Source organism: Ornithorhynchus anatinus, chromosome 12 (assembly GCF_004115215.2).
Source record: "Ornithorhynchus anatinus isolate Pmale09 chromosome 12, mOrnAna1.pri.v4, whole genome shotgun sequence".
Lineage (NCBI taxonomy): Eukaryota > Metazoa > Chordata > Mammalia > Monotremata > Ornithorhynchidae > Ornithorhynchus > Ornithorhynchus anatinus.
Genome location: NC_041739.1, coordinates 11,079,794 through 11,107,497, shown reverse-complemented (window position 1 = coordinate 11,107,497; position 27,704 = coordinate 11,079,794). Strand labels below are relative to the sequence as shown.

The window sequence follows — 27,704 nt, the reverse complement described above, 5'->3', positions numbered from 1 at the left end:
TCATAAGGTGTAGGTCATATCGTATTGAGGAAAAAATACTGTTATTCACTGTGAATAAAAAGCCTACAAAAACTTCCAGTGACTCCTGTTCCTCTCCCGGTTTCCTCTGTCATTTGGAAATGCACTTTGCCAGTCTCTTGCCTCTCCCAATTCTGAGTCTTCTCTCAAATTGCAATGTTCTCTGCATGAACACTCTTCCTCCTCCCTATAAAGCATTCCTGACATCCCAATTCCACTTGCACTAAACCTTTCCCAGATGACTATGAAGCATCAATATCTCTTCCTCTACCTCATTATTAATTGTTGGTACACAGCTCAAAATGTGTAAATGCACTATACTAGTCAATGAGTAAAAATACAGGGAGACAAGATGCCTGCCTCCAGAGGAACACAACATACGATTCAGGTGGAAGACAATACTTTCAAGGTCAGTCTGTCGGTCATATGCATTTATTGAGCGCTTACTGTGTGCAGGGCACTGTACTAGGCACTTGGGAGAGTACAATATAATAGCATAACAGACATATTCCCTGCCCACAGCGTAATGGAAGAGTTCAATTGCCAACAGTCTCCAATAAGAATTCAAAGCAGCCATTACCTTCTCTGGCAGCACCAAGAACTCCCTCACAACCCCTTCTTCCACTGAGGGTATTGATTTTTGTTTTCCTTTGTATTTCAGGCCCCCTATTTTATGCTCCCAGTGATTCACACCTACTTCCCTACAACTATATCGCCCATCTGAGACTCTTTAGGATAGGCTGGGATATAGTTCTCTAGACCGTACAGCACTTTGTGGGCAGAAAGCATGTCTGCCGATTCTGTAGTATTATACTTTCCCAAGCGCTAGTACAGTGCTTTGTACACAGAAGTGCTCATTAAATACGATTTAATGATGATGGTACTCTCCCGAGCACTTAGTCCAGTATTCTACACACATTAAGCACTTAATAAATGCTGATTGACTGATGTTTCACGATTATAGGGAACTAAGCTCTAAGACCATGGATAAATCACAATTTCTCTAGGCTTTAGTTTCCTCACCTATAATGAGGATCAGGTAAATTGTGAACACTATATGGGATAGGGACTGCATCCAATCTGATCATCTTGTATTTAACCCACTGCTTGGCAAATTGCAAGTGCCTAATAAAGACCGTCATTATTACTATTATTTATGGCTGGCCAACTGCTGGATCCTCCTACCTGATTTTCGGCAGTGCTCCACCCATGCTTTGAAGCAGGCATCCAATCCTACCACCTCAGCGAGAAATTTTACCGACTGGCTTTGGCATGTCTTGAGAAAAGTCTCCAACCGTTTTAATCCACCAGCAAAATTTGTCTTAATTTCCTTTTCAATAGATCCACACAGGGTACTCCACTGCTCCTGCTCTTTATTTTCCACTTTGGCTTTCTGTACTTTCAGATTTTCTTCGGCAATTATGTCTGCTTTTTTCCTCTACCAAAAAAAAGGGGGGAGGGGGAAATCAACATAATATGACATCTCTCTCACTGCAAAGTATCATCAACAGAATGCCACTTTTTGAAATAATATAAAACATTGTATTGTGGAATGCAGAGTTCTGGGGCCCAATACGAATCTGGCCAGAAAACAGCTCTATACTATAAATCAGAAATCTGAACAAAAATACAATAAATTTCGTAAGTATAGACTGTTAAGGCAAATCATTTCACCAGAAACGTGGATTACTGCGTAAATTTAAAATCTCTTCAATCTAAGGGAGGCAGAATTGAGAAGAGTGTTTGGGAGAGAAAATGGTTTTTTACCAGTTTATCAGGAGGGCAGGACCAGATTACAGACCAAAAATGCATACCCACATAAATCTGGGGTAGGATGTGACCTTCCTGTAAAGTTTCTGTAAAAGGGAAAAGTTCTTTCTCAGGATATTTTTGCCAAGGAATTGCCCTTGACAATGAGCAATAAGGAGGGAGAACAAGGGGAAAAACCCTGAGAAACAAACTTCTTTTTCAAAAAAAAAAAAAAAAGGGTGAACAGCCCCGCCAATTTTTCTAGTTCACCAACATCACTGGGAAACTCCAGAGTCCAGACCATTGCTCCCCAGGAGAGGCACTGCCAAGGATCCCAGGCATATAGCAGGACAATTCAAATGGAATATGGAATGCATTTCTCCCCGCCACTGGACTCAGGGGGATACAATTAAAGAGAATGAAAGGTGAACGTCAAATGGAGATTGGTTGTGGGGATCAACACAGAATCAAGCACACAGAGGTCACGGTTTCAATGCCCTTGAAAAGGCTGATCTGAATCATGGGGGTTGGGATATCCAAAAATGAGGTTACACTTTAGAGATACTCTGGGAGAAGCGGCAAGGGAGGAGCACAAAGAATGGATTCGAAGAAAGGTAGGGTTTCAAAACTTATACCTGGAAAGGACAAGGGAGGTGGCCCAACAACTGAAATCACAATGAAGGAGTAGAGATGCAAGGAAAGCCATGTGGGCAGAGAAAAGTCCATGGAGAAGAAAGCTTAGTCAAGTGTGTTTTTTGAATTGACGACTTAAGGCTATTTTGATGCATCTCCGTAGAAAGGAAGCTAAGGAAAAATCATCACTCCTACTTTTAAACTACTAGGCACGCAATAAAAAAAAGGTTTTCTTTCTTATCTACTGCTCCAGCATGCTTAAAGACACCCCCACTTAAATTGAACAGTTTTACTACTAATTATACTTAGACTTTTGAACTTATTTTGCTCTCTTCTTCCATGAAGAAAAAAATAACTTAAGAAATGGACCACATTTTGTAAAAAAAAATCATCTAGGGAAAAATATCAAAACACGAATGATCTTTAAATCGCTGCCATCTGTTGTTTTTCAATATTTTTTCAGCATTTATTCTAAAGGTCCTAAGAAAATTCATTTTTCAGGACCAAAACTAAATGAGATTTGAGCAGCCACAGATTCTGAGGACAACATGACTTTTCATTCTTCCATTAAAAAAGATATCAAAAAACACACAAACCTATGAAAGAAAATTCTGCCTCCCTAGATCCATGCTATAAATTCTGCAGAGTTATAACACATATTGTTAATGTACTTACAGGTAATTTTGCTTTCTTTTTGTCAGCAGGGTTTGCTTTGGTGGCTACAGCCACCTGGCTTACAATTCTTGTCGATCTACTACCTGGCATTGACTGGCCAAGCAATTGATAAAAGGACTGTAACTTCTGGATTCCTCTTCGTTCTTTAGGGTCTTTAGTATTTACTGTGGTGAAAAAATTGCAAGAGTAAAGCGCTATTCATAGGTAATAAAGGCTCAACCATACCCCCTTCCTCTCCTCTACCCCAGGAACTGTCTAGTGATTAAGAAGGAGGCGTAGGAGGGGGTCGAATGTTCCTTTACATGTTCTTCGGTTCAAAAAATGATGGATCTCAAACAAAAGAAACATTTAAATATGTGAGAAAGATCACATTTTGATCTCCCCATTATTTGGCCAAAAATGGACTTAGCTCCATTAATGTGTGGGTTCTGCCAATATGCCAATAAAGTACTTGGGAGCATAACTGGGCCAGATCTCAAATTTTGTCAACAGGAAGGGGACAGAAAACACTTCAATTCGGTGAAGTTGTCTCCCCCTTTACATTGTAAACTTCGTGAGGACAGTGTCTTCCAACTCTATTAATATAATAATAATTATGTCATTTGTTAAGCACTTACTATGAATCAGGCATTGTACTAGGCCCTGGGGTGGATGCACGCAAATCGGAATGGACACAGTTCCTGTCCCACGTGGGGCTCACAGTCTCAATCTCCATTTTACAGATAACGTAACTGAGGCTCAGAGAAATGAAATGGCTTGTCCAAGGTCACAGAGCAGGGAAGCGGTGGAGCCGGGATTAGAACCCACGACCTCTGGACTCTCAGGCCGATGATGCTCTATCCACTACGCCATGCTGCTCTATTGTATTGCACTATCCAAGCGCTTAGTACAGTGCTTTGCACAAATTAAGGTCTCGATAAATACCAGTGACTGATCGATTGAGGTCGGGGGCCAAATAATCCAAACCCTGTAGGGCTCTGCTGGCCAGTTTCCGGCAGGGCCGGGGTGCCCTCAGCATCCTTCCAAGTTACAATCCTGGTAACACTCCTCGTCAGCCAGGCAACGTGCAGCTGACATCAACCAGCTCATTCCCCAGATACAGGCCAGAGAACCCAGGAAAGATTCCACAGGGATCATCTACCTGATTTATTTCTATTTTTACCACACTCTCTTTCAATTTAAAAAAGAGTGGGGCAATTATTGGACAGTGAAGACTCAGCTTTCTGCGTGCAAACCTGAACACTGCAATCAATACTGTAATAAGCCCTATCGATTCTTACCATCCTGGCTGCGTTTTGTTCTCTCATAATCATCACTGAGAGATCGGCTGAAATTCCATTGTGTCAGCTCATCAAATTCCTTCTCCTTAATAAGTGAATTGATAGCCGGGTCATCACTAAAAGCAAAAATGAAAACGTGATATCTGTGACTTAACCCTCTTTTCAGCTGTCACGTTACTGCACTTGAGCATTGAGCCATAAACCCAGCTGTGAGATGGAGAATTCAGGAGGGAGTTCATCACAGGAATAGAGCTTGGAAGACAGATAGTGAGAACACCCTTATCTATTCTACCAGTGCAAGCTGATCAAACTCCTGCGTGCACCTAATGTTATTTATTAAACGTTTACTATGTGTCAAGCACTCTTCTAAGAGCTGGGGTAGATACAAGCTAATCGGGTTGGACACAATCCTTGTCTCACATGGGGCTCACAGTTTTAATTCTCATTTTACAGATGAGGTGACTGAGGCACAGAGAAGTGAAGTGACTTGTCCAAGGTCACAGAGTAGACAAGTGGCGGAGCCGCTATTAGAATCAAGGCCTGTGCTCTATCCACTAGGCCACGCCGCTTCCCGCATCAGGAGTTTCTAGTCACTGCCGTCTATCTTGCAGCCCCTTTGGAGAAGCAGCAGAAGCCCTGGAATAGAGCCAGCCAGAAGAGCTTCCAAGGGGTGGCAAAAGGAGAGATTAACGGGCTGGACGGGACACCCACTCTTAGTTTTCTCACCCCCCACCCCGGCCTCTCCCATCAGTTATCGCTGCCTCTGCTATGGCTGCTTTCACCCCCGTCACGGCTCTCTTGCTTGACTTGCTTGACTTGCCAGCCTCGTCATGGGGCAGCATCCTCCCCTCAGGGAAGCCTCGGCAGACGACTTGTCCCCTGGAAAACACTCTGTCAGTCGTAAAGATTGACTCTGCCTGGGAGCCCCAAGCGGGACACGGATTGCGTCCAACCTAATTAACTTGTACCCAACTCCAGGGACACAGAACAATACTGGACGTATAGTAAAAAATATATCATAATAATTTGTCAGTTAAAAATACAATAGTAATAACGATAGTAATTTGTCAGTTAACCTTTTTGTCAGTTTTTAAAAAAAGAAATAAGCCTGACTTTAGTAGGCAAGACGTTCAGGAGAACCATGATTCCCTGAACAGCTTGGTACCAAGACCAATCTGGAGAAACAGAGATCCAGAAAAACCCCAGGACCCCAGCACTGGCCCTTGGACTCAAACCTAACTGGGATTTGGATACTCCAAGTTATTAAAACAAAGTAACTGCAGCTTCTCTGCATTTTCTCCTCCTTCAGTCCTGTGCTAAGAAAGAAATGGAGTTTACAAACCAAAGGCCATACTTTCTCCACAGAAGAGTCACCCCACCCTCTTCCCCCACCGAGAATGGCTTCATTCAGCAGCTGGAGAAATCTGTGCCATGTTTTGCAGTGCTTTGTTGTGCAGCAAGTCACATGGAATACTGCTTAGAAAAACACAACATACACTTCAAAAGACTTTCCGGTAATGTCCTTTCATACATTCAATTAATTCCCATATCCAGTAATGTCCTTCCATACTTCCAAATCATTTCCATGCCCAGTAATGCTTTTCCATACTTCTAACATTTAACTAGAAAAAGTACACAATTATTTCCACTGATAATACGCCCATTTTTGTTGTGGATGGAAAAAACACAGATTAACCCTGGAGGGAAAATTAAATTGAAAATTCAAGCCAAGGGCTCTAAATATTTACTACACCTCTGTCAAAGTGTGATATTTACAGTAGTTCTCGACTTTCTTTAGCCACTTTTCTGGGAGTTGGAGACCCTATCCCCAAAGGCCCTATAAGAACAAAAAGGAGAAGAACTATGGACCAAGCACTATTAAATAGTAATTGCAATAATGATAATAATAATAATAATTGAGGTATTTGTTAAGCATTTACTATGTGTCAAGCACTATATTAAGCATTGAGAGAATCATATCAGTCCACATGGGACTCAGAGCCGAAGGGAGAGGGAGAACAGGTATTCAATCCCCATGTTACAGAGGAGGAATCTGAGGGCGAGAAAAGTTAAATGACTGTCCCAGAGTCAAGCAGCAGACAAGTGGTGGACCCAGGACTGGAACCCGGCTCTCCAGATTCCCAATAGCATGCTTGTCCCACTAGGCCACCTTGCCAATCTGTTTAATTCTCTATTTACAGCTGGACGAGTAGTAAACTACACAAGATTCTAGACTGTAAGCTCATCCTCTAGACTGTAAGCTTGTTGTGGGCAGGGAACTTAGTACAGTGCTCTGCACACAGTAGGCATTCAGTAAATACGGCTAAATGAATGAAGAGATGAAAGAGAGAAGATGCCTCTCCCTACTATAAAGGCCCTCGGATTGCATTGCTATACAAGAATGATCTCCCCATATCCCAGGCAATACGTACAAAGTAATGTTTACTTTTATGGTATTTGTTTAGTATGTGTCAAGCACTGTTCCAAGTGCTGGGGTAAATACAAGTTAATCAGGTTGGACAGTCCCTGTCCCACAAGGGGCTCACAGTCTAAATTAAGAGAGTGAACAGGTATTGACCCCCCCCATTTTACAGTGGGGGAAACTGAGGCAGAGAGAAACTATGTGACTTGCCCAAGGTCACACAGCAAGCAAGAGGCAGAGCCTGGGATTAAAACCCAGGTCCCCAAACTCCCGGGCCTGTGCCTTATCCACTAGGCCAAATGCTTCTCTAAATTTCTTACCAGGCTGCTGCTTACCATACCTGCTTAGAAAAGGCAGACTTTTCAGAACATCTCCTGCATAATCGTTCACTATGGATGATTCCATTGGGATGAGCCCTAACTTGGGAATCTCTTCTTTTGTTTCTAGGAAAAAAAACCAGTCAAAAAAAAAACCAACCTCAACAAATGTGAACATGCTAAAAACTATTTTGCAAATGATGATCAAACTTTTGCCAGCCTTCAATATATTTGCTCAACTCCTATTCCTTCCTACATGCCTCACAACTAATAAAAGAAAAGATGGTGGGCATTCTTACCATTCTCTAGGCAAAAATTATTGCTCCCTGGGCAAGAGAGCAAGAGCTCTTTGCAATATTCTGGTACCAACAAACCTGCTAATCTAAACATTTCCCAAAGTGTAAACATAATAAACTTTTTTATGGTATTTGTTAAGCACTTAGGTATCGCTAAGGTAGATACAAGGTAAATACAAGATAATCGGTTTGGACACAGTCCCTGACCGACATGGGGTTTGGAGTCCCCATTTTATAGATGAGGTAACTGAGGCACAGTGAAGTGACTTGCCGAAGGTTACCCAACAGACCAGTGGCAGAGCTGGAATTAGAACTCAGATCCTTCTGACTCTTGGGCCTATCCTCTATCCACTGCACCATGCTGCTTCTCTAGACTTCTAAAAGTCCCATTAGATTGTAAGCTTCTTGTGGACAGGAATCATGTTTACCAACTATATCGTACCCTGCCAAGGGTACAGTGCTCTGCTCACAGTAGACATTAAATAAACACCACTGCTTATTCATCGTCTCTGGGGAAGAAAATGGCAGTTCAGCTTTCCAACTAAATTAATGATATAATTCCTTTACTGCCAGACCTTTTCTGTACAGCCTTCACTGAGGACAGTTAACATAAACATTCATATAGGTAAGAAATAAAGCCACTTATCAGAAATGAAAAGGTTTCAGAACAGTGGAATCATTTTTTTAAAAAACTAGAATGAGAGTACAAAATTTTTGAAATGTAAATCCAAATGTTTAAAAACCCCTGATAATCACCTTCAGTCTGTCACCTAAAAGAAGTGTTAGCTACAACCACCTCAACAATTCACTATATTCGCTAGAAAATAATAGATGCATACACTGACATGGTGAAGTAAAAAATGATTCACACATTACCCAGGAGTTGATGGAGATTACCTTGACCCCAAAATGTACCCTTTTCAGTTTATCTTCCAGAGTTGTTGATCACCACCATTGCTTACCAGTTAAAGTAACACTCATAATTGCTTGCTGGGTGCAGAGCACTTGTAAGTAAAAAAAACAATAGAGTTGATAATAATAGTGGTGTTTGTTAAACCTTTTACAATGTGCCAAGCACTGTTCTAAGTGCCAGGGACAAGGTAATCAGGTTGGACACAGTACACACCTCTAATGTGACTCACAATCTTGATCTCCATTTTATTTAGTTAACGGCATCTAGGAAATTTGCTTTAGTTTAGAAAATTTGGTGGACAGAAGAACAGCAAGCTAAAGTTTCACTGTTGACTCAAAAATGAAAGCTAAAACTGTGATAAACATTTTTAAAGAAAAACTTCATATCCTAATATGCCAATATAAAGATGGAGCTCTGATTGTATATCCCTACAGATACACAACCCCCGCTAACTTCAATGTGATTTCAAACTTTTAAACATTAGTTTGTACCTCCAGCTTCTGGTTTCTCTCTAAGGAAAGCCTCTGAAGTGTTTCTCACAGGAATTGGTCCTCCAAAGTCACAATTTCCTGACAGTTTTAATACTACGCTCCATAAGTTTTGATATTCTTTTAAAATTTTATCCCCTAACTCTAGATTTAATCCTGTGAAGAAAAAACAAAAAAGAAAATCACAAAATAGAAATTACATTTTACAAGGTCATGCCTAAAACAAACAACTCTGTGTTTCCGTACAGCGCATATCAGTTCTACACATAACTTTAATCACGGCAACTTAATCCTGTAATAGGAACAGAAAACATCCTGAAATCATTCTTAAGTTACAAGCTACAAAACAATTAACCAATTTTATTGCAATAGTGTCTGTCTATTCTATTTTTGGTCACCTCATTCTTTTTATTTTGGACAGCTAAGACTTAATCCATAAGCGTATCTACACCTGAAAGGCCAATACAGTGGGGCACTGTCAGGCTTATCTACTTCTACTTCTCAGAAGTTTGAATATGGGCAAGTTCTCTCTTACTTGGTTGCGTAAACAGGGAGATGGGTATTCAAAGACTGGGGTCCAGCCATGCTAAGACCCCCAACACTGTCCGCTATGGGAGAGAAGGGGATACCCAAGATATTTCTCAGAAAAGGCACTCAGGTTCAGTATGTTTAAATAGCCCCTCCTTGGCATCCAAAGGGAAATACAGAATTTTAGTTAGTGAGTCTATGGGATTTAAAATAAGTCTTTTTCTTAGCCTTAAAAGGAAACCATGAAATAAAAGTGACTAACACCATCATATTTTATGCATATATATGTACACCAACTAGCATTGTGTGTTTTCACACAACACGAGTAAAAACAAAACCGTAATAATATAGCGATCATAATCAAATACCTTGGCAACTGTCTACTTCATAATAGTGGGCAATGTTTTGCCACAACAAATTATCACTTAAGTCAGGCAGGTAGGTGAAATCCACTTTCCAGTCGCTCATAGCATTTAGCTGCTTTAGAATGACAAATTCACATCTGTATTTCTTTATTAAAAAAAAAGAGAAGTAAAAATTAAACGGTGTGACTCAATGTGCAAAAATGTAACCGTGAAAGTACACATTCAAATTAGGTGGAGGCCTCTGGAAAATTCCGATTCATGTGAAAGTGTGGTCCTTACCATTCTCAAAAATGGGGACAGGCTTTTCTTCCAAACATAACCTGTGATCCTGCTCCGAGCTCGCTGAGGAAGAGGCAGGTGCAGAAGAAGAGCCACACAGAGACAATGCATCCTATAAAGGTCGGCCACAGCCTGCAGGGACAGTGCTTCTCTGCTTTCCTGTTGGGACACGGTCAATACAAAGTGTCGATCAATCTTCATTCATTCACTCCTATTTATTAAGCTCTAATTGTGTGCGGAGCACTGTACAAAGCGCTTGGGAGAATACAATGTAAAAGAATCAGTAGACACGTTCCCTCCTGTAAACACATGGAGATTTCAAGAACTCTTGCAAATGGCCTTGGCTCCAATCAGTGTTAACCAATTCCCAAAGTACAGTAAAGATTTAGGAGATAATCAGGTCTTGACTACCTTGGCAATTCATTCCTGGTTTTGGATGTGACTCTCCAGCACTCAAATCAGTGATCTTAGAGAGAATTACCTCAAAGGCAAGCTACAGTTCCTCCAATTAAGAAACTCTGGGTCTGCACTTTTCAGTAAGTCTTGGATAATTTAAGGGACTATTCTGGATGGAGGCAGCAAAGGACTCCTAGAACAGGGTTGTGTGAAATACCATCTTTTGCCCACTCTTGTCACTGAGAAGGAAAATATGGGAATCGAATTAACGGCATGTTTTATTCGTTTGGCAAGTGTGGTAGTTTCTACCGACTTAACTCCTTGGCGTAAACCAATCTGCCAGGCTTCACATTTGCTTTTCCCCAAGATGTGCTTCGAATAGCAGTTAGGTGCTGAGAGCGCATCCCCAATTACATTCTGTACTGCTCTGGCCTTCTAAATGCTTTCTCATAAGGTCAATCAATTAATCCTATTTATAGAGCACTTACTGTGTCCCGAGAGCACTTTACTAAGAGCTTGGGAGGGTACAAGGTCTCTGTACAATGAAAATAACTGTGATGGGCAGGGGTGGATTACAGTCCTCTAGACTGTAAACTCGTTTTGGGCAGGGAATGTGTCTGTTACTCACCCAAGGGCACGACACTCAATGTACAATGCTCAGCACACTGTAAGCGCTCAATAAATACAAATTAATTAAGAGGCCTCGACCGGACTGGCCCTCCATTCTACACAGTGGGCAAGGAAAGGTTGTCCTCTGCCATGCTAATTCACTTGCCAGCCCTGTCCTGGGGCTTCCTGCTGCTCCCAAAGGAAAGTAAATCCCTGTCCTGACTGCCTCAGGCTAAGCTGGTCCACTGCAATACCACATTGCTTGAGATTATGCCTGTGAGGTGTCTGTTCCATGGGCCCCAGTTGGCTTTGCCATTCAGCAGCTGCTCTGGGTAGTGCTTGCTGATCTCAAGTAGCAAATATGCTACCAATTGGTTGGAAAGACAACAGAGCCAGGAATGAACACTGCACCACTATCCCACAGGATTTTAAATCAGAATGTGCAGGGAATGGAACTGACATAGTAGTTCACGAGTCTAGACTGTAATCGCCTTGTAGGCAGGGAGTCTACCAACTCTATACTACTGTACTTTACCAAGCAATTAGTACAAAGCGCAAAACAGAGTAAACACTCATTAAATATCATTCAGCATCGTGGCCTAGATGGATAGAGCACGGGTCTGGGAGTCAGAAGCATCTGGGTTCTAATCTCTACTCCGCCAGGTCTGCCGTGCGACCTTGGGCAAGTCACAACTTCCCTGACTCGGTCACTTCATCTGTAAAATGGTGATTGAGACTGTGAGCCCTATGTGAAATAGGGACTGTAACCAATAGGGACTGTAACCCAACCCGATTATCTTGTATCTACCCCAGCACTTAGTACAGTTGATGGCATATAGAAAGTCTTTAACATAGACCACATAGCCAGTGTAATACGATCCGTTTCGTATACCATGGAGGTTCATGGAGACATGTTATCATATTAATGCCTGGCCAAAATCATGCACAAAACCATCCTGACACCCGCTCCCGGGCAAGCATACACTGTAAGAACAAAGTTTCCTAATTTCTTAACAGTGTTCTATCCAGAATGTGTAATAAAAACCTACACTGGAAAAGAACTGACTAGACAACACACTAAAAAGAGATACTTAGAAAGTGCTAGACAAATGACAAAAAAGAGGAAAAGCTTTCCACAAAGGAAACGCTACCTTAGGATTATCGTTTTCAGTGCTTTCATTTAGTTTTTCAAAGACATCTGCATCCTTTAACATGTCACCATATGTTTTCAAGCCCACTGAGCATGAGAGAATGCACACAATTCGTCGAATGTCAGCTCCTTCTGGCCACAGTTTATTAAGTGGGGGTAGTGTTTGGTGCACCTAAATATAAAAACATCATTAGATCTCGCTTAACCTATTATGAAACACATTTCACATTTTCATTGAACACACTTTCCCTTGAAATGTAACCTTCAAGAGAGCATGAAAAATCGCAAGTTGACTTCATCAGACTGCGAAATAGTACAAGAACACAGATTAGCTTAATTGGCTCATACTGTGGATGGCACGTAAAGTCAGTTTTTTGATATTATACTACAAAGATGCTGTTAATTCACGGAGATCATCACTAGAACCTATGAATGAATTTATATATCCTTTAAAATATAGAAAAACCAAGATATTTTGAGAGGAATCTGAGCATACTAAATTAAGTTCACAGCAAGCATTACCTCTTTCTGAATGGCATCCAAGTGCTGCTTTAAATGTATTTCCGAATCCTGGGTTTTGGAAAAATGCTGAATTATGGACTCACAAGCATCTTGCAGCTCTTCCTGATGCTACATAAGGATGGATAAAGAGAACACTTATTAATAAAGGTTATAGCTAAAATGAAACTTTCTATGAATAAGTCATTCTCAAAGAATCTACCAAGCATTTTGTTTTGAAGACTATGGGTAAAAGAGAACATCCATCCTCTGCTATCAAGCTGCTGAAGGGCTCCCAAATTACAACTCTGCACCAGCCAGTTTGGGGAAGGCACTATTCAATCTATATGCTTGTCATGCCTGATAGCTACTGAAACATTTTCCACTGAGAAATGCTGATTTATAAGAGTCCATGGCCCCTTTAAATGGCCATTGTCGGTTTGGACCGCACAGAATTGTAGCATAGCCTCAACTCAGACAGCAGCAGCAAAGGGGGGAAAAAAAACAAACTTTGAACGTATTTGCTTTCCCCTCTCCTTCTTCATCCGTTCACCGTGTGGAACCAGACCGACCGCGGGATGGGAAGGCTGTCCGAGCAATCACAACCTGACTCAGCCCATGCAGCTCTGAGTCCCCCCCAAAAACTTCAAGTCAGTGGGGTTGAAGTGCTCTTTTGGATGGTGGCCGCTCACGTGAGGAGATCTCAATTGCTCTCTTACTGCACGAGGCCCTCCATTACTCTCTGGTTTCTGGGCTTGACCAGGGGGTACCCACTCAATATTGATTTATGCCTGGAGGAATTGGGGCCCGCTCCACAGAGAGCTCAAATTTTTTCCCGCGGCACCAGGACAACATATGCGTGTGAAAAGGAAAGAGGTGAAAATCCCAGAGGACACAAATTTTACCAGTTCTGAGATTGAGTGTCTAAGGTTTAGTGGAACTGGCGGTTAATCATTTGGCCAACTTAGATTCATCTCTAAAATAGTCTTTTTATAATAGTAATTGTGGTATTTGTTCTAAGCACTGTTCTAAGCACCGGGGTAGATACAAGTCAAGAACGAGGTATAGTTTGATGTGAACTGGGGAGTAGTGGACCAAGAAGGTCAATATGTCAGACAGGGAGAGTTGAGGGCGAGACAAAGCTGAATTCGAGGAGTTTTGCTTGATATCAGAGGGAAACAAAGGCAGAAGTCAGAAATAGATGGCTAGGGAAAACTGGGGGTTTAAATGGGAACTTTACCTATATTTCTGGTTCTCAGGGTTTAAAAAGGACTTTCATTTCCAAGGTAGATCGTGTACTTGAGATTCTACTGAGTAATGATGTTCCTGAGATCCTAACTGTCGTTAATGGTGGTGACTTTGTTTTTAATATACTCAGTGACGACAATTCTTTAAGACATTCACAGTATCATCTTAATTTACCTCACTGAAGAATTTCCTGTGCTTCGGTGAGCTCTGGATGTGGTACCCATAAGCTCGAAGGATATCGGATTCCTGTCCTGAAGTCAGTACCACATTGATTTTCTTTCCAAGGGTATGGCTGATGAATATATTTAAATAGTCCGTTTGTTGTTTTGTCATTCCTACATCAGAGACTATAATGAAATATGGAAAACTTTCTTTAAGGAAAATCTCCCATTCAGGTGATAAACAATTGGAAAAATCTGTACTTATGGTAACCTCAGTGTTGTGTTTTAGATGTTGTATTAATGCAGTACGTAAGAAACGAGTGTGGAGACTCTGGTACATATTTTCTACATCCTGTTAAAAAAAAACAAACAATGTTTGAATCAGTACTTCTAGTCCACAAATGCAAATAAATGACCAGTCTTTGCTATATTCCAATTCTTTGCTCCTCTCAGTGTCACACGGGGGTACCAAGTTCCCATCCTTTGGCAGCAGACAGCGATCTGTTACTAAGCCTTTCCATTATTACCATTGCCAGGGTTCCATTTGGAAAATATTTTTCAGCACGTCAGTTCTATGTGAGGTTGGAAAAATAAGTTGGATGGCAAGTATTGTGAGGACTCAGGAAGGGTTTGTGGGGAAGAGAGGACCAGTACTCTCTCTCTCTACACCCTCCCATTAGTTCAGCCCTCTCCCTCATACCTATGCCCTCTCTTCTCCCACTACACCCCAACTCGAACTCCTTGTTCTTCCCAAGCTAACCTACTTAGCGAACCTCCCTTGCTCCTCTCCCACCACAGATCTCTTGCTCACACCCTCCCCCCTGCCTGGAAACTTCTCTCCATACATGTCTGACAGAACACTGCTTTCCCAATCTTCAGTAACCATTTTGATGACGATGATGATTACTCACCACGTTGAGTGTAGCACAATCTGAATGCCATGCAAGGCTCTATTAGGGACAGGTCAGGGAAGGGCAGAGATCTGGCCACCCTCGCAGCCATTTGGCCAACCATCAGTCCTTCGTGGTGCATCTGTCAGTAGCACATAGGATCCAAAGGTTCTCCAACCCCATGGGGGCTTTGGGGGCAACCAGAAATGGCCCAAGGCTAGGTCTCCTGAGCTCCCTCTGCCAAATTCCTCCCGGAGGTCTCCCCAAAGTGTGACAGTCATTCCCAGAATTTTAGAAAATCTAGTTACCTTAAAAAATACAATGACATATTTCACTCCTTTCTGAGAGAAATCATCCAGAAAGCGTTCTATCAAGTAGAAGAAATGAAGATGTTGCCCTGATTTAAAAGTCTTGTTGAAAAGACCGGTAAGAAATAATGAATCCCCATCAATCAAGAAAAATTCAGAGTCAACAAAATCTTTAAGTAAGCTGATGTACCTGAAAAAAGAATAGAAATGGCATGAAATCTCTTTGGCAAGTGTTTTAATAATAAAAAATAATAAAAAATGCCAATTTCCTGAAATAATCTATGACACAATCAGTTACAGGCTAATTCAAATTCTGGCCATGTGGCAACACGGAAAGAGGAAAAGAAGTAAGCTATTACTAAATTCTAAATTCATTTTCACAATTCAATCAGTTCCAATATAACGCATGGAATGCCTGCATCAGGGAAAACTCACATTAAGTACACCAACCTTGACCAAAGCCACATGACTGCATATAAACTGTCTTCCAACACCACATCTCACTGCTTCCAAACAGACCCTGGTTTTGGACCAATGTCCCCAATCACCACAGCATTTTCTCAAAAGGAGCATTATGGGAGAATGACCGAGACTGCTCTCTCTAAGGTCACCCATGACCTCCTTCTTGCCAAATCCAATGGCTCCTACTCCATTCTGATCCTCCTTGACCTCTCTGCTGCCTTTGACACTGTCGACCATCCCCTCCTCCTCCATACCTTATCTCACCTTGGCTTCACGGACTCTGTCCTCTCCTGGTTCTCCTCTTACCTCTCTGGCTGATCATTCTCGGTCTCCTACGCTGAAGCCTCCTCCCCCTCCCATCCTTTAACTGTTGGAGTTCCTCAAGGGTCAGTTCTTGGCCCTCTTCTGTTCTCCATTTACACTCACTCCCTCGGTGAACTCATCCGCTCTCACGGCTTTGACTACCATCTCTACGCAGATGACACGCAGATCTACATCTCCGCCCCTGTCCCTCTCCCCCTCCCTTCGGGCTCGCATCTCCTCCTGCCTCCGGGACGTCTCCACCTGGATGTCGGCCCGCCACCTAAAACTCAACATGAGCAAGACTGAGCTCCTCATCTTCCCTCCCAAGCCTGGTCCGCTCCCAGACTTCTCCGTCACCGTGGATGGCACGACCATCCTTCCCGTCCCGCAGGCCCGCAATCTCGGTGTCATCCTTGACTCGTCCCTCTCGTTCACCCCACACATCCTATCCGTTACCAAGACCTGCCGGTTTCACCTCTACAATATCGCCAAGATCCGCCCTTTCCTCTCCACCCAAACGGCTACCTTACTGTTACGGGCTCTCGTTATATCCCGGCTAGACTACTGTGTCAGCCTTCTCTCTGACCTCCCTTCCTCCTCTCTCGCCCCGCTCCGGTCTATTCTTCACTCCGCTGCCCGGCTCATCTTCCTGCAGAAACGATCTGGGCATGTCACTCCCCTTCTTAAACAACTCCAGTGGTTGCCTATCGACCTCCGCTCCAAACAAAAACTCCTCACTCTAGGCTTCGAGGCTCTCCATCACCTTGCCCCTTCCTACCTCTCCTCCCTTCTCTCTTTCTACCGCCCACCCCGCACGCTCCGCTCCTCTGCCGCCCACCTCCTCGCCGTCCCTCGGTCTCGCCTATCCCGCCGTCGACCCCTGGGTCACGTCCTCCCGCGGTCCTGGAACGCCCTCCCTCCTCACCTCCGCCAAACTGATTCTCTTTCCCTCTTCAAAACCTTACTTAAAAATCACCTCCTCCAAGAGGCGTTCCCAGACTGAGCTCCTCTTCCCCCTCTACTCCCTCTGCCATCCCCCCTTTACCTCTCCGCAGCTAAAGCCTCATTTTCCCCTTTTCCCTCTGCTCCTCCACCTCTCCCTTCCCATCCCCACAGCACTGTACTCGTCCGCTCAACTGTATATATTTTCGTTACCCTATTTATTTTGTTAATGAATTGTACATCGCCTTGATTCTATTTAGTTGCCATTGTTTTTACGAGATGTTCTTCCCCTTGACGCTGTTTAGTGCCATTGTTCTTGTCTGTGCGTCTCCCCCGATTAGACTGTAAGCCCGTCAAACGGCAGGGACTGTCTCTATCTGTTGCCGACTTGTTCATCCCAAGCGCTTAGTACAGTGCTCTGCACATAGTAAGCGCTCAATAAATACTATTGAATGAATGAATGAATGACTGAATTTCTGAGAGATTTTAACGACTCTCCTTCCACAGCCCCTTCCCCTCGCTAGCTTGTTTGGTTCTTCAGGGCAAAGATCATGTCTAGTAATTCTATCAGCACACAGTAGGAACTCAATAAATATCAATAAATACAACTGTTTAATAGAATTCTGGGCATCGCTTCACTAAGCTAATGGCATTACCTGCCTTTTTTTCCCTTAAATCATGTTTATGCAATAACACATTTTTTAAAAGGAAATTATCTTATATTTCACTTTTATAAATACACTGATTTTGGGGTCCAAATTCTCATCTTGAGCAAGAGGGTCAAAAAAATGAGTCATTTTGCCAAGCAAACAAACCTTTACGAGAACAGACAAAATCAAATCTGAAATTGCCCCACATTACAAATGACCAGCGATTTGAGAAAACACGTAATACTGAATATCGTTCTCCAAAAATACAACAGAAATCTTTTAAAAATATGACTCATATGTTACCAATATACTTACTTTGCTTGTGACAGAGTCTCCTCAATGTTACATGACAATTTTTTCAGAAAGGTAATGTCTTTTGATTGATCTAGAAGGAATTAACGAAAGAATATCACTTTATCGACCAAAAAATAAAAATGATCATTTGGGTATTCCTTCATCGCTTACTATGTGCTAAACACTGTACGAAGCGGCTGGAATCAGGTTGGCCACAGTCCCCCGTCCCATACAGGGCTCACGGTCTAAGAGGGAGGAAGAATGGTATTTTGCCTGCGTTTTACAGAGGAGGTAACTAAGGTATAGAAAGGTGCACGACTTGCCCAAGGTCACCCGGCAGGGAAGTTGCAGGGTCAGGATTAGAACCCAAGTCCTCTGCCTCTTCAAATGATGATGGTGATGCCCATCCACCTCCGCATCATGTAGAAACTCCTTATCCTGGCTTGAAAGCCCTCATCTGCCTTGCCCTCTCCTATCTTACCTCACTGATTTCCTACTACAAGCCTGCATGTTCACTTCACAGGAAGCAGCGTGGCTCAGTGGAAAGAGCCCGGGCTTGGGAGTCAGAGGTCATGGGTTCGAATGCCGGCTCTGCCACTTGTCAGCTGTGTGACTGTGGGCAAGTCACTTAACTTCTCTGTGCCTCAGTGACCTCATCTGTAAAAATGGGGATTAAGATTGTGAGCCTCACGTGGGACAACCTGATTACCCTGTATCTACCCCAGCGCTTAGAACAGTGCTCTGCACATAGTAAGCGCTTAACACATACCAACATTATTATTATTCACTCCTCTAACATCAACCTGTTGACTCTACTCCAACCTTGTCTAGTTCACTGCTAATCCCTTGTCTACATCCTGTCCCGACTGTGGGCCGCCCAACCCCTTTATATTTGACAGAACATCACCCTCCCCACCTTTAAGCCAAGAGGCCTCAGTTCCCCTACTGCCCCTCCCTGTGTCACTCTTGCCCTCGGATTTGTACCTGTATTCACCCCCATCCTCAGCAATTATGTACATCTCTCCCTGAAGCTCCTTGTGGGCAGGGAACTTATCTACTTAGCTTAGTATAATGCTCTGCCCTACAGTTCAGTATCTCGGTTACCTCATCTGTAAAATGGGGATTAGGGGTCCCAGCCCCACGTGGGAGATGGACTGCATCCAACCTGATTATCCCGTACCTACCCCGGTGCTTAACACAGCACCGAGTAAGCACTCAATAACTATCATTGACTGACTGACCTGTGACCTGTGTCCTCCCCTGTAAAGCCTTACTGAAGGCCTATCTCCTCCATGAGGCCTTCCCTGACTAAACCCTCCTTCTCTCTTCTCCCACTCCGTCCTGTGTCCCCCTGATTTGATCTCTTTATTCATTCCCTCTCCCAGCCCCATCACATTTATGTACATATCTGTAATTTATATATTTATATTCAATGTCTCTTTCCCCTCTAGACTGTAAACTCGCTGTGGGCAGGGAATGTCTGCTGTTGTGTTGTACTCTCCCAAGCGCTTAGTACAGTGCACAGTAAGCGCTTATTCATTCGCTCAATCGTATAAGGGCTCAATAAATACGACTGAATGAGTGAATGACCCCCAGCCACCTTTGGCCATGGGGGTACATCTCCCAGTCAAGCAGAAACCTTCACCCTCCTTCACCTCAAGGATGGCTCAGATTAAATGCTATAAGCAGATTGTAGCTCTCTGTCATTCCTTTCTCCTTGAGATTTTTTTTCACCTAGATGGCTACGGGAAAAGAAAGTGTCAGTTGCTCAAAGGTCTCTGTAACCAAAGGAACACACTCACGGGTTGTCTGTAGTGTCATCTTAATCAATCAGTGATATTTATGGAGCACTTACTGTGTGCTGAACACCTAGAAGGTGAAGGATGAATACATACGCATGCACAGGGGTCAACTCTTACTTACTCTAGGCTTCAAGGCTCTACATCACCTTGCCCCTTCCTACCTCTCCTCCCTTCTCTCTACCACCCACCCCACACGCTCCGCTCCTCTGCCGCCCACCTCCTCACCGTCCCCCGTTCTCGCCTATCCCGCCGTCGACCCTTGGGCCACATCCTCCCGCGGTCCCGGAACGCCCTCCCTCCTCGCCTCCGCCAAACTCATTCTCTTCCCCTCTTCAAAACCCTACTTAAAACTCACCTCCTCCAAGAGGCCTTCCCAGACCGAGCTCCTCTTCTCCCTCTACTCCCTCTGCCACCCGCCCCTTACCTCTCCGCAGCTAAACCCTGTTTTCCCCCTTTCCCTCTGCTCCTCCACCTCTCCCTTCCCATCCCCACAGCACTGTACTCATCCGCTCAACTGTATATATTTCCATTACCTTATTTATTTTGTTAATGAATTGTACATTGCCTTGATTCTATTTAGTTGCCATTGTTTTTACGAGATGTTCTTCCCCTCGACTCTATTTATTGCCATTGTTCTTGTTCTTGTCTGTCCGTCTCCCCCGATTAGACTGTAAGCCCGTCAAACGGCAGGGCTGTCTCTATCTGTTGCCGACTTGTTCATTCCAAGCGCTTAGTACAGTGCTCTGCACATAGTAAGCGCTCAATAAATACTAATGAATGAATGAATGAATGAATGGGATGTGGAGGTGAAAAGGGAGCAGGGATTTTAGGAGGCATAGAGTCTGGGAGGGGACGTGCTGTGAAGATGCAGTGTGGACTAGGAGGTACAGCACAAGTCTGGGAGTCAGAAGGAGCTGGGTTCTTAATTCAACTCCTCTACTTGTCTGCTGTGTGACCTTCGGCCAGTCAGTTGACTTTCCTTTGCCTCGGTTACCTCATCTGTAAAATGGGGATTAAGGCTGTCAGCCCCACGTGGGAGGTGGACTGCGTCCAATCTGATTATCCTGTACTTACCCCAGTGCTTAATACAGTGCCTCGCACATACAAATACCATTCGAAAAAAAAGAAAAACCTAACAGACCACAAAGCCACCTGTATGGTTCTTTTTGTTTTGTCTGGAAACTCATGGGTGGTCCAAAATCTCTCGTTATCGTACTCTCCCAAATGCTCAGAACAGTGCTCTGCATAGAGGACGTGCTCAATAAATACCACCGATTGATTAACCTGGGATGATCCAGCTGACAAAGCTGTGGGGATCCTACACTCACATTGGGCATCCTCTCGACGATACCGCCACAGCCGACGGGTCATCCACCGTATGGATTACGTGGGCTTTTCAGGCTTCTAGTCGAGAACGGAGGAGAAAGGGAAGGGGTGGCAGACCCAAGCCGAGAGGGTACCAGAGTTCCCGAGGGGAATCGTGGAGTTGAGCTGGGCCTGGGATGTTGGACTCGGTTCCCAGGTTCGCCTGTAGCCGGCAAGACCGGGAGGCTTTTGGGTGGAGGCTGGCCTAGCAGAGGTCGGGGCTGCGTGTGCTGCAGCGAGGCCAGCAGCCTCAAACGCTACAGCTCCACGGACACACGTCCAGGCCCGAAACTGCCTTGCTCGGGCAAGCCACCCTAACACGCTCTGTTACGCTGGAGCGTGCTTCCTCTAGACTGCAACCTTGTTGTGGGCAGGGAACGTGTCTACCACCTGTTATACGTGCTCAGTACAGTGCTCTGCACGTAGTAAGTGCTCATGAATATCACTGATTAACTGCAACCCACGTCACCGGAGGCACTTTCCGGTTTTCCAGACTCCCTGGTTTTCGACTGGGGCTGGAAGTTAGACCGCAAAGTCATGAGTATACTATATTTGCACCTGTAATGCAAAGATAATAATGTTCAGCTCAGCCCTACCCTTGGGTGCCACTTTCTTCCTTCTGGACACAGAGAAGAAAATCCATCCGATTCGCTTCTGGAGTCTCTCCTTCAGCCTGCAACCTCCACGAGCACCGGCCAGGGGGCCTTCTTGAACACAACTCACCCTCCCCTCTGGGTCGCCTATGCATTTTGGTCAGTACCTGGTCAGCCCCCAGCTCCACTTACATATCCTTATACCCTCCCGCTTCCCCTAGCTGGACTTTATTTTAAGGCCTGTCATCCCTCTAGATGGCAGGGATTACATCTACCAACTTTAAGGTATTGTTTTCTCCCAAGCACTTCGTACAGTGCTCTGCACACGCTAAGCACTCAATAATACCAACATTATTATTAATTACCAGTAACTGATCGATTGTTTCAAAGGGAAGCGCATCAGCACATGTCTCCTAAGCAAGCGTCACTACTGGTGTGTAGCCACCGGTCCCAACGCCAGGACGTCCCAGGGAACTAAGAGCGCTCAAGAGAACGCATGTCTGAACGTCCCGAAGCAGGGCGATGCTTGCTCATATACTGGAAGAGGGGGAGTGTTCCACCTAGACGGATTTTCGGGAAGAACAAATTAAAGGGGAGTAGGAAGGAGGAAAAGAGCACATGCACTATAACATAAGGGCGGGAGTCTTGCGACACCTCACATTAAGGCAAGCTTCATCTGCGGTACTCACCCGTTCCGACAAACAGCATCTTTAGTAACAACGTACCGGGTTGTGAAGTTGGAACAGCCCCCCCCAAATTCCCTTAATTGTGTTTTATCTAAAATGCAATTTGTCACTCTGTCTTGCGGCAGAATGGAGTGTACCCAATCTCCTCAAGGAGGGACTGAGCCATCAAAGTAGGTTTTCTCACCTGGATTTGGCATCTCAGAATTGGCCTCGGTGCCTTCACAATCTCCTCTATCAGCTTCAGAGTCGGGTTGGGATTTTCCTCCATATTCTGGTGTACCGGATGCCTTAGAATCACCAAATGATGAGAAAATTTCTTCGGGCTCACTGTCCTCATCAGCGTCACTCTGAACGTTATTGACGTCTTCCTCTAACGCAGCTTCTCCAGAAGCCATGGTCTAGCAAAACAGAAAGAACCAATGCCACCCTTGTTAAGGGAAAATAAAAAAAGCATGGCCTGGGGGAAAGAGCGTAGCTCCAAGAGACAGAGGATCAGGGTTCTAATTCTGGCTCTGCCATTTGCCTACTGTGTGATCTTAGGCAAGTCACTTCACTTCTCTGTGCCTCAATTTCTTCATCAGGAAAACAGAGAATCATTATCTGTTCTCTCTCCCCCTTAGATGATGAGCCCCAGGTGCTTAAGGGTCTATCAACCCGATGATCTTGTATCTACCCCAGCTCTTAGTATAGCGCTTGTCACATAGCAAGCACTTAAATATCACCAATATTATTACCTAGATGTTCTTTCCATGCTCTCTTCAGAGCTCAGGAAGACACAAATTATTATTATGGCATTTGTTAAGCGCTTACTATATGCCAGGCGCCGTAAGTGCTGGGGTGGATACAAGCAAATCGGGTTAGTCCCTGTCTCACATAGGGCTCACAGTTGTAGGCCCCATTTTACAGATGAGGTCCGTGAGGCAGACAAAAGCAAAGTGACATGCAGACAAGCAGCAGAGCCGGGGTTCCTTTTTAATTTTTAAGGGTCTGCCGGGTGGAACGGAGGCCAGAGGAGGAGCTAATGCCTTTGAACCCCCAGGCCAGGCCGCTGTCGCCCCGTAAAGTATGGCATGCACCCCAAACCCTCGAACAGGGCATGGCCGAGGTATATCGGCACAGAAGAGTACAGAAGGAAGCAAAGGGGAGGGACATCTCTTCTGAGCGCTTAGTACAGTGCTCTGCACATAGTAAGCTCTCAGTAATTATGACCCATCGAATGATCAGCATAGGAGAGAGGAGGTGGATGTCCTTATTGTACTGCAGCAGAAAGCAAAGGGGAGGAGGCGAGTTCTCACGGGTGCTTAGTATAACGCTCTGCACATAGTAAGCGCTCTACAATTATGATTGATTGCAAGATTGGTAAAGGAGAGAGCCCGGGGATGTCCTTATTGTAATGCAATGGGAAATAAGGGGGCGGTGGGGGGCCACACCATATTCTAAGAGCTTAGCACAGTGCTCTGCACATAGTAAGGGCTCAGCAATTACGACCAATTGCAAGATCAGGCCAGGAGAGAGCCGGTGGATGCCTTTACTGCAATGAAGAAGGAAGCCAAGGGATGAGGGGATCACTCCCGAGAGCTTGGTTCAGCGCTCTGCACACAGTAAGCTCTCTCTCGACAACAAAGCCGGTGGAGGTCCCTACTGCAACGCAGAGGAAAGCAAGGGAGGGTATGAAGGGGGCCCAATCCCAAGCGCTTAATATAGTGTTCTGCACATAACAAGCGCTCAACATTTACGACGGATTGAATGGGCAGCAGAGGAGGGGGGGCGGTGGATGTTCTTAATAAAAGGCGGAGGGAAGGAGAGGGATGTTCCGCCTGCATTTCCGGAGAAAGGCCGGCTCCGAAGCCCGAGGCCCGAAGCCCTCCGAAGCCCGAGGCTCAAGGCCCGAAGCCCTCCGAAGCCCGAGACTTGAGAGCCGAAGCCCTCCGAAGCCCGAGGCTCGAGGCCCGAAGCCTTCCGAAGCCCGAGACCCGAATCCCTCCGAAGCCCGAAGCCCGAGACCCGAATCCCTCCGAAGCCCGGGGCTCGAGACCCGAATCCCTCCGAAGCCCGAGGCTCGAGACCCGAATCCCTCCGAAGCCCGAGGCCCCCCGAAGCTCAAGGCCCGAAGCCCTCCGAAGCCCGAAGCTCGAGACCCGAAACCCCCAAAAAGAAAAAAATGGTGGCATTTGTTAAGCGCTTCCTATGTGCCAAGCACCGTTCTAAGCCCTGGGGGAGATCCCGGGTGATCGGGTGTCCCACGTGGGGCTCCCAGCCTTCATCCCCCTTTTCCAGATGAGGTCATTGAGGCCCAGGGAAGTGACGCGACCGGGCCCGGGTCACCGAGCTGACGAGGGGCGGGGCCGGGAATAGAACTCACGCCTGCCGCCTCCCAGGGCCGGGAAGCCCTCCGAGAGCCGCGTGGAGCGCCGGGTGGGACGCGGGGGGAAGAGCCCTGGCGGCCAGAGGCGGGACTGCAGGGCCGGGCAGGGGGGGCCAGCGTGCAGGAGGGCGGGGGGGCGTCCCCTGGCGGCCAGAGGCGGGACTGCAAGGACGGGCGGGGGGAGGGGGCAGCGTGCAGGAGGGCGGGGGGGACCTCCTGGCGGCCAGAGGCGGGACTGCACGGGCGGGCCGGGCAGGGGGGCCAGCGTGCAGGAGGGAGGGGGGCGTCCCCTGGCGGCCAGAGGCGGGACTGCAAGGACGGGCGGGGGGGGCCAGCGTGCAGGAGGGCGGGGGGGGGGGCGTCCCCTGGCGGCCAGAGGCGGGACTGCATGGACGGGCAGTGGGGGCCAGCGTGCAGGAGGGCCGGGGGGAGCCTCCTGGCGGCCAGAGGCGGGACTGCAAAGACGGACGGGGGGCCAGCGTGCAGGAGGGCGGGGGGCCTCCTGGCGGCCAGAGGCGGGACTGCAAGGACAGGCAGTGGGGGCCCAGCGTGCAGGAGGGCGGGGGAGGCCTCCTGGCGGCCAGAGGCGGGACTGCAAGGACGGGCCGCGCATGGGGGGCCAGCGTGCAGGAGGGCGGGCAAGGCCTGCAGGCCGGGACCGGCGGGAGGGCGGGCGAGCGGGCGACCGACCGTGCAAGCCACTGCTCCATTGCAGCAGCAGCAGCAGCGGCCCCAAGCCCCGCTGCAGCCCGGCTGCACGGCCTTCAGCAGAGCGGGGAGGAGGGGACCGGGACCGACCGGGAACAGTGGGAAAGCAAACAATAAAACGGGAAGGAAGGCGCTGGCCGCGGAAGTCCCTCACAGCGGGTCGGGCTTGGGGCTGGGTTTTTACCTCTTGGGATAAGTCGCTCTCCCTCCCCGCCGTTCGTCCGTCCGCGTGTCCGTGGGCGCGGGTGCAGCCGCCTCTGCTCTCCTCTCCGCTGTCTCAGCCGCCGCCGCCCCTCCCCCGGGACCGCCCCGCCTCGGCCCCGGGAACTTTCGTTTCCCGAAGGCGTTCGTTCGGAGAGCCGAATCGGCTCGGCTCGGCTTCGGCTCGGGCTCGGCTTGACTCGAGTAGGCTCGGGTTCGGGCTCGGCTCGGCTTCGGCTCAGACTCGGGCTCGGCTCGGCTTCGGCTCGGCTCGGGCTTGGCTCGGCTCGGCTTCGGCCCGGGATCGGCTGAAGTCGGGTAGACTCGGGTTTGGACTCGGGCTCGGCTGAGCCTGAGGCTCGGGCTAGGCTCGGCTTCGGCTCGGCTCGGCTCGACTTCGGCTTGGGCTCGGCTCGGCTTGGGCTCGGCTGGGCTGGCCCCTCCCCCCCGCGCGGTGCACTGTCCAGGCCTACCCTCCTGCTTCAGTAGTATTTATTAATAATATTGTTGGTATTTATTAAGCGCTTACCATGTGCAGAGCACTGTTCTAAGCGCTGGGGTAGATACAGGGTCATCAGGTTGTCCCACGTGAGGCTCCCAGTCGGCATCCCTATTTTACAGATGAGGGAACTGAGGCCCAGAGAAGTGAAGTGACTTGCCCACAGTCACACAGCTGACGAGTGGCAGAGCAGGGATTCGAACCCATGACCTCTGACCCCCAAGCCCGGCCTCTTTCCACTGGGCACAGAGCACTGTACTAAACAGAGAAGCAGCGTGGCTCTGCGCACAGTAAGCGCTCAATAAATGCGATTGAATGAAGGAAAAGTGACTCACCCAAGGTCACACGGCAGACATCCTCCCTCCCAGCCCCACAGCGCTTATGTACATAGCTGTAATTTATTGATTTTAATGTCTGTGCTCCCCTCTGGACTGTAAACTCATTACTGCCGTACTCTCCCAAAGGCTTAATACAGTGCTCTGCACATAGTAAGCACTCAATAAGATTTATTGAATGAATGAATGAATGAAGAGTGGGGACGAGCCCAGAAACCATTCATTCATTCAATAGTATTTACTGAGTGCTTACTATGTGCAGAGCACTGTACTAAGCGCTTGGAATGTACAAATCGGTAACAGAGACGGTCCCCGCCCCTTGACGGGCTTACAGTCTAATCGAGGGAGACGGACAGACCAAAACAATAGCAATAAATAGAATCAAGGGGATGAACATCTCATTAAAACAATAGCAAATAGATAGAATCAAGGTGATGTACATCTCATTAACAAAATAAATAGGGTAATGAAAATATAGAGTGATGGAGGGCCTCTTGCAGGAAGCGAGCAATTGAGAGCTGCTCACGTGAGAGGCCGCCATCCCAAAGAGCATGGCATCCAACCCCCCGGCTTGAAGTTTTGGGGGGGACTCAGAGCTGCGCGGGGCTGAGTCAGGTTGTGATCGCTCGGACGGCCTTCCCATCCCGCGGTCGGTCTGCTTCCGCACCGTGACCGGACGAAGAAGGAGAGAGGAAAGCCAAAGAAGTTCAAAGTTTATTTAAACTTTATTAATTTTGTTAATGAGGTGTACATCCCCTTGATTCTATTTATCGGGATAATGTCATCTTGTTTCTGTTTCGTTCTGTTCTGCTCTGCCGTCCGTCTCCCCCGATTAGACCGTGAACCCGTCGTCGGGCAGGGACGGTCTCTATCTGTTGCCGAATTGTTCATTCCAAGCGCTCAGTAGGGTGCCCTGCACAGAGTAAGCGCTCGATAAATACTATTGATCGAATTGAAACCCAGGTCCTTCTGACTCCCAGGCCTGTGCTCCATCCAGTTAGTCATGCTGCTTCTCAAACTAGGCCCAGGCCACGGACCCCAGCCACGGCTCCCAGCTCCCGGACTCCGGCCGCAGCCCCCAGGGCACTTTGAGCCTCTGGGAAGAGGAGTCCCGTTTTCATTCATTCAATCGTATTTATTGAGTGCTTACTGTGTGCAGAGCACTGTACTAAGCACTTGGAATGTACAATTCGGCAATAGAGACAATCTCTGCCCAACGACGGGCTCACAGGCTAGGACCGGTGTGAGAATCGGCATTAATTTTAATGGCCCCACA

General features: G+C 46.5%; 1 protein-coding gene across 2 annotated transcripts in view; it reads right to left on the bottom strand.

The window, feature by feature from the left end:
- LOC100077504 (probable ATP-dependent RNA helicase DDX60) overlaps nt 1-25,688 on the bottom strand; it is a 61,829-nt gene extending 36,141 nt beyond the window's left edge. The window contains exons 1-14 of one of the 2 annotated variants that reach the window (XM_029076584.2): nt 25,578-25,688; nt 22,505-22,718; nt 17,896-17,965; nt 15,224-15,413; nt 14,039-14,377; nt 12,641-12,748; nt 12,120-12,290; nt 9,964-10,122; nt 9,688-9,829; nt 8,795-8,947; nt 7,118-7,220; nt 4,356-4,471; nt 3,076-3,239; nt 1,204-1,456 (exon numbers count right to left, since the gene is read on the bottom strand). In XM_029076584.2, the coding sequence (XP_028932417.1) occupies nt 1,204-1,456; nt 3,076-3,239; nt 4,356-4,471; nt 7,118-7,220; nt 8,795-8,947; nt 9,688-9,829; nt 9,964-10,122; nt 12,120-12,290; nt 12,641-12,748; nt 14,039-14,377; nt 15,224-15,413; nt 17,896-17,965; nt 22,505-22,715 (2,179 nt within the window). In that variant the 5' untranslated portion in view covers nt 22,716-22,718; nt 25,578-25,688. The remainder of the gene's footprint in view (nt 1-1,203; nt 1,457-3,075; nt 3,240-4,355; nt 4,472-7,117; nt 7,221-8,794; nt 8,948-9,687; nt 9,830-9,963; nt 10,123-12,119; nt 12,291-12,640; nt 12,749-14,038; nt 14,378-15,223; nt 15,414-17,895; nt 17,966-22,504; nt 22,719-25,577) is intronic. The other variant, XM_029076583.1, reaches the window with a different exon arrangement.
- Between the last annotated feature and the right edge of the window lie 2,016 nt (nt 25,689-27,704).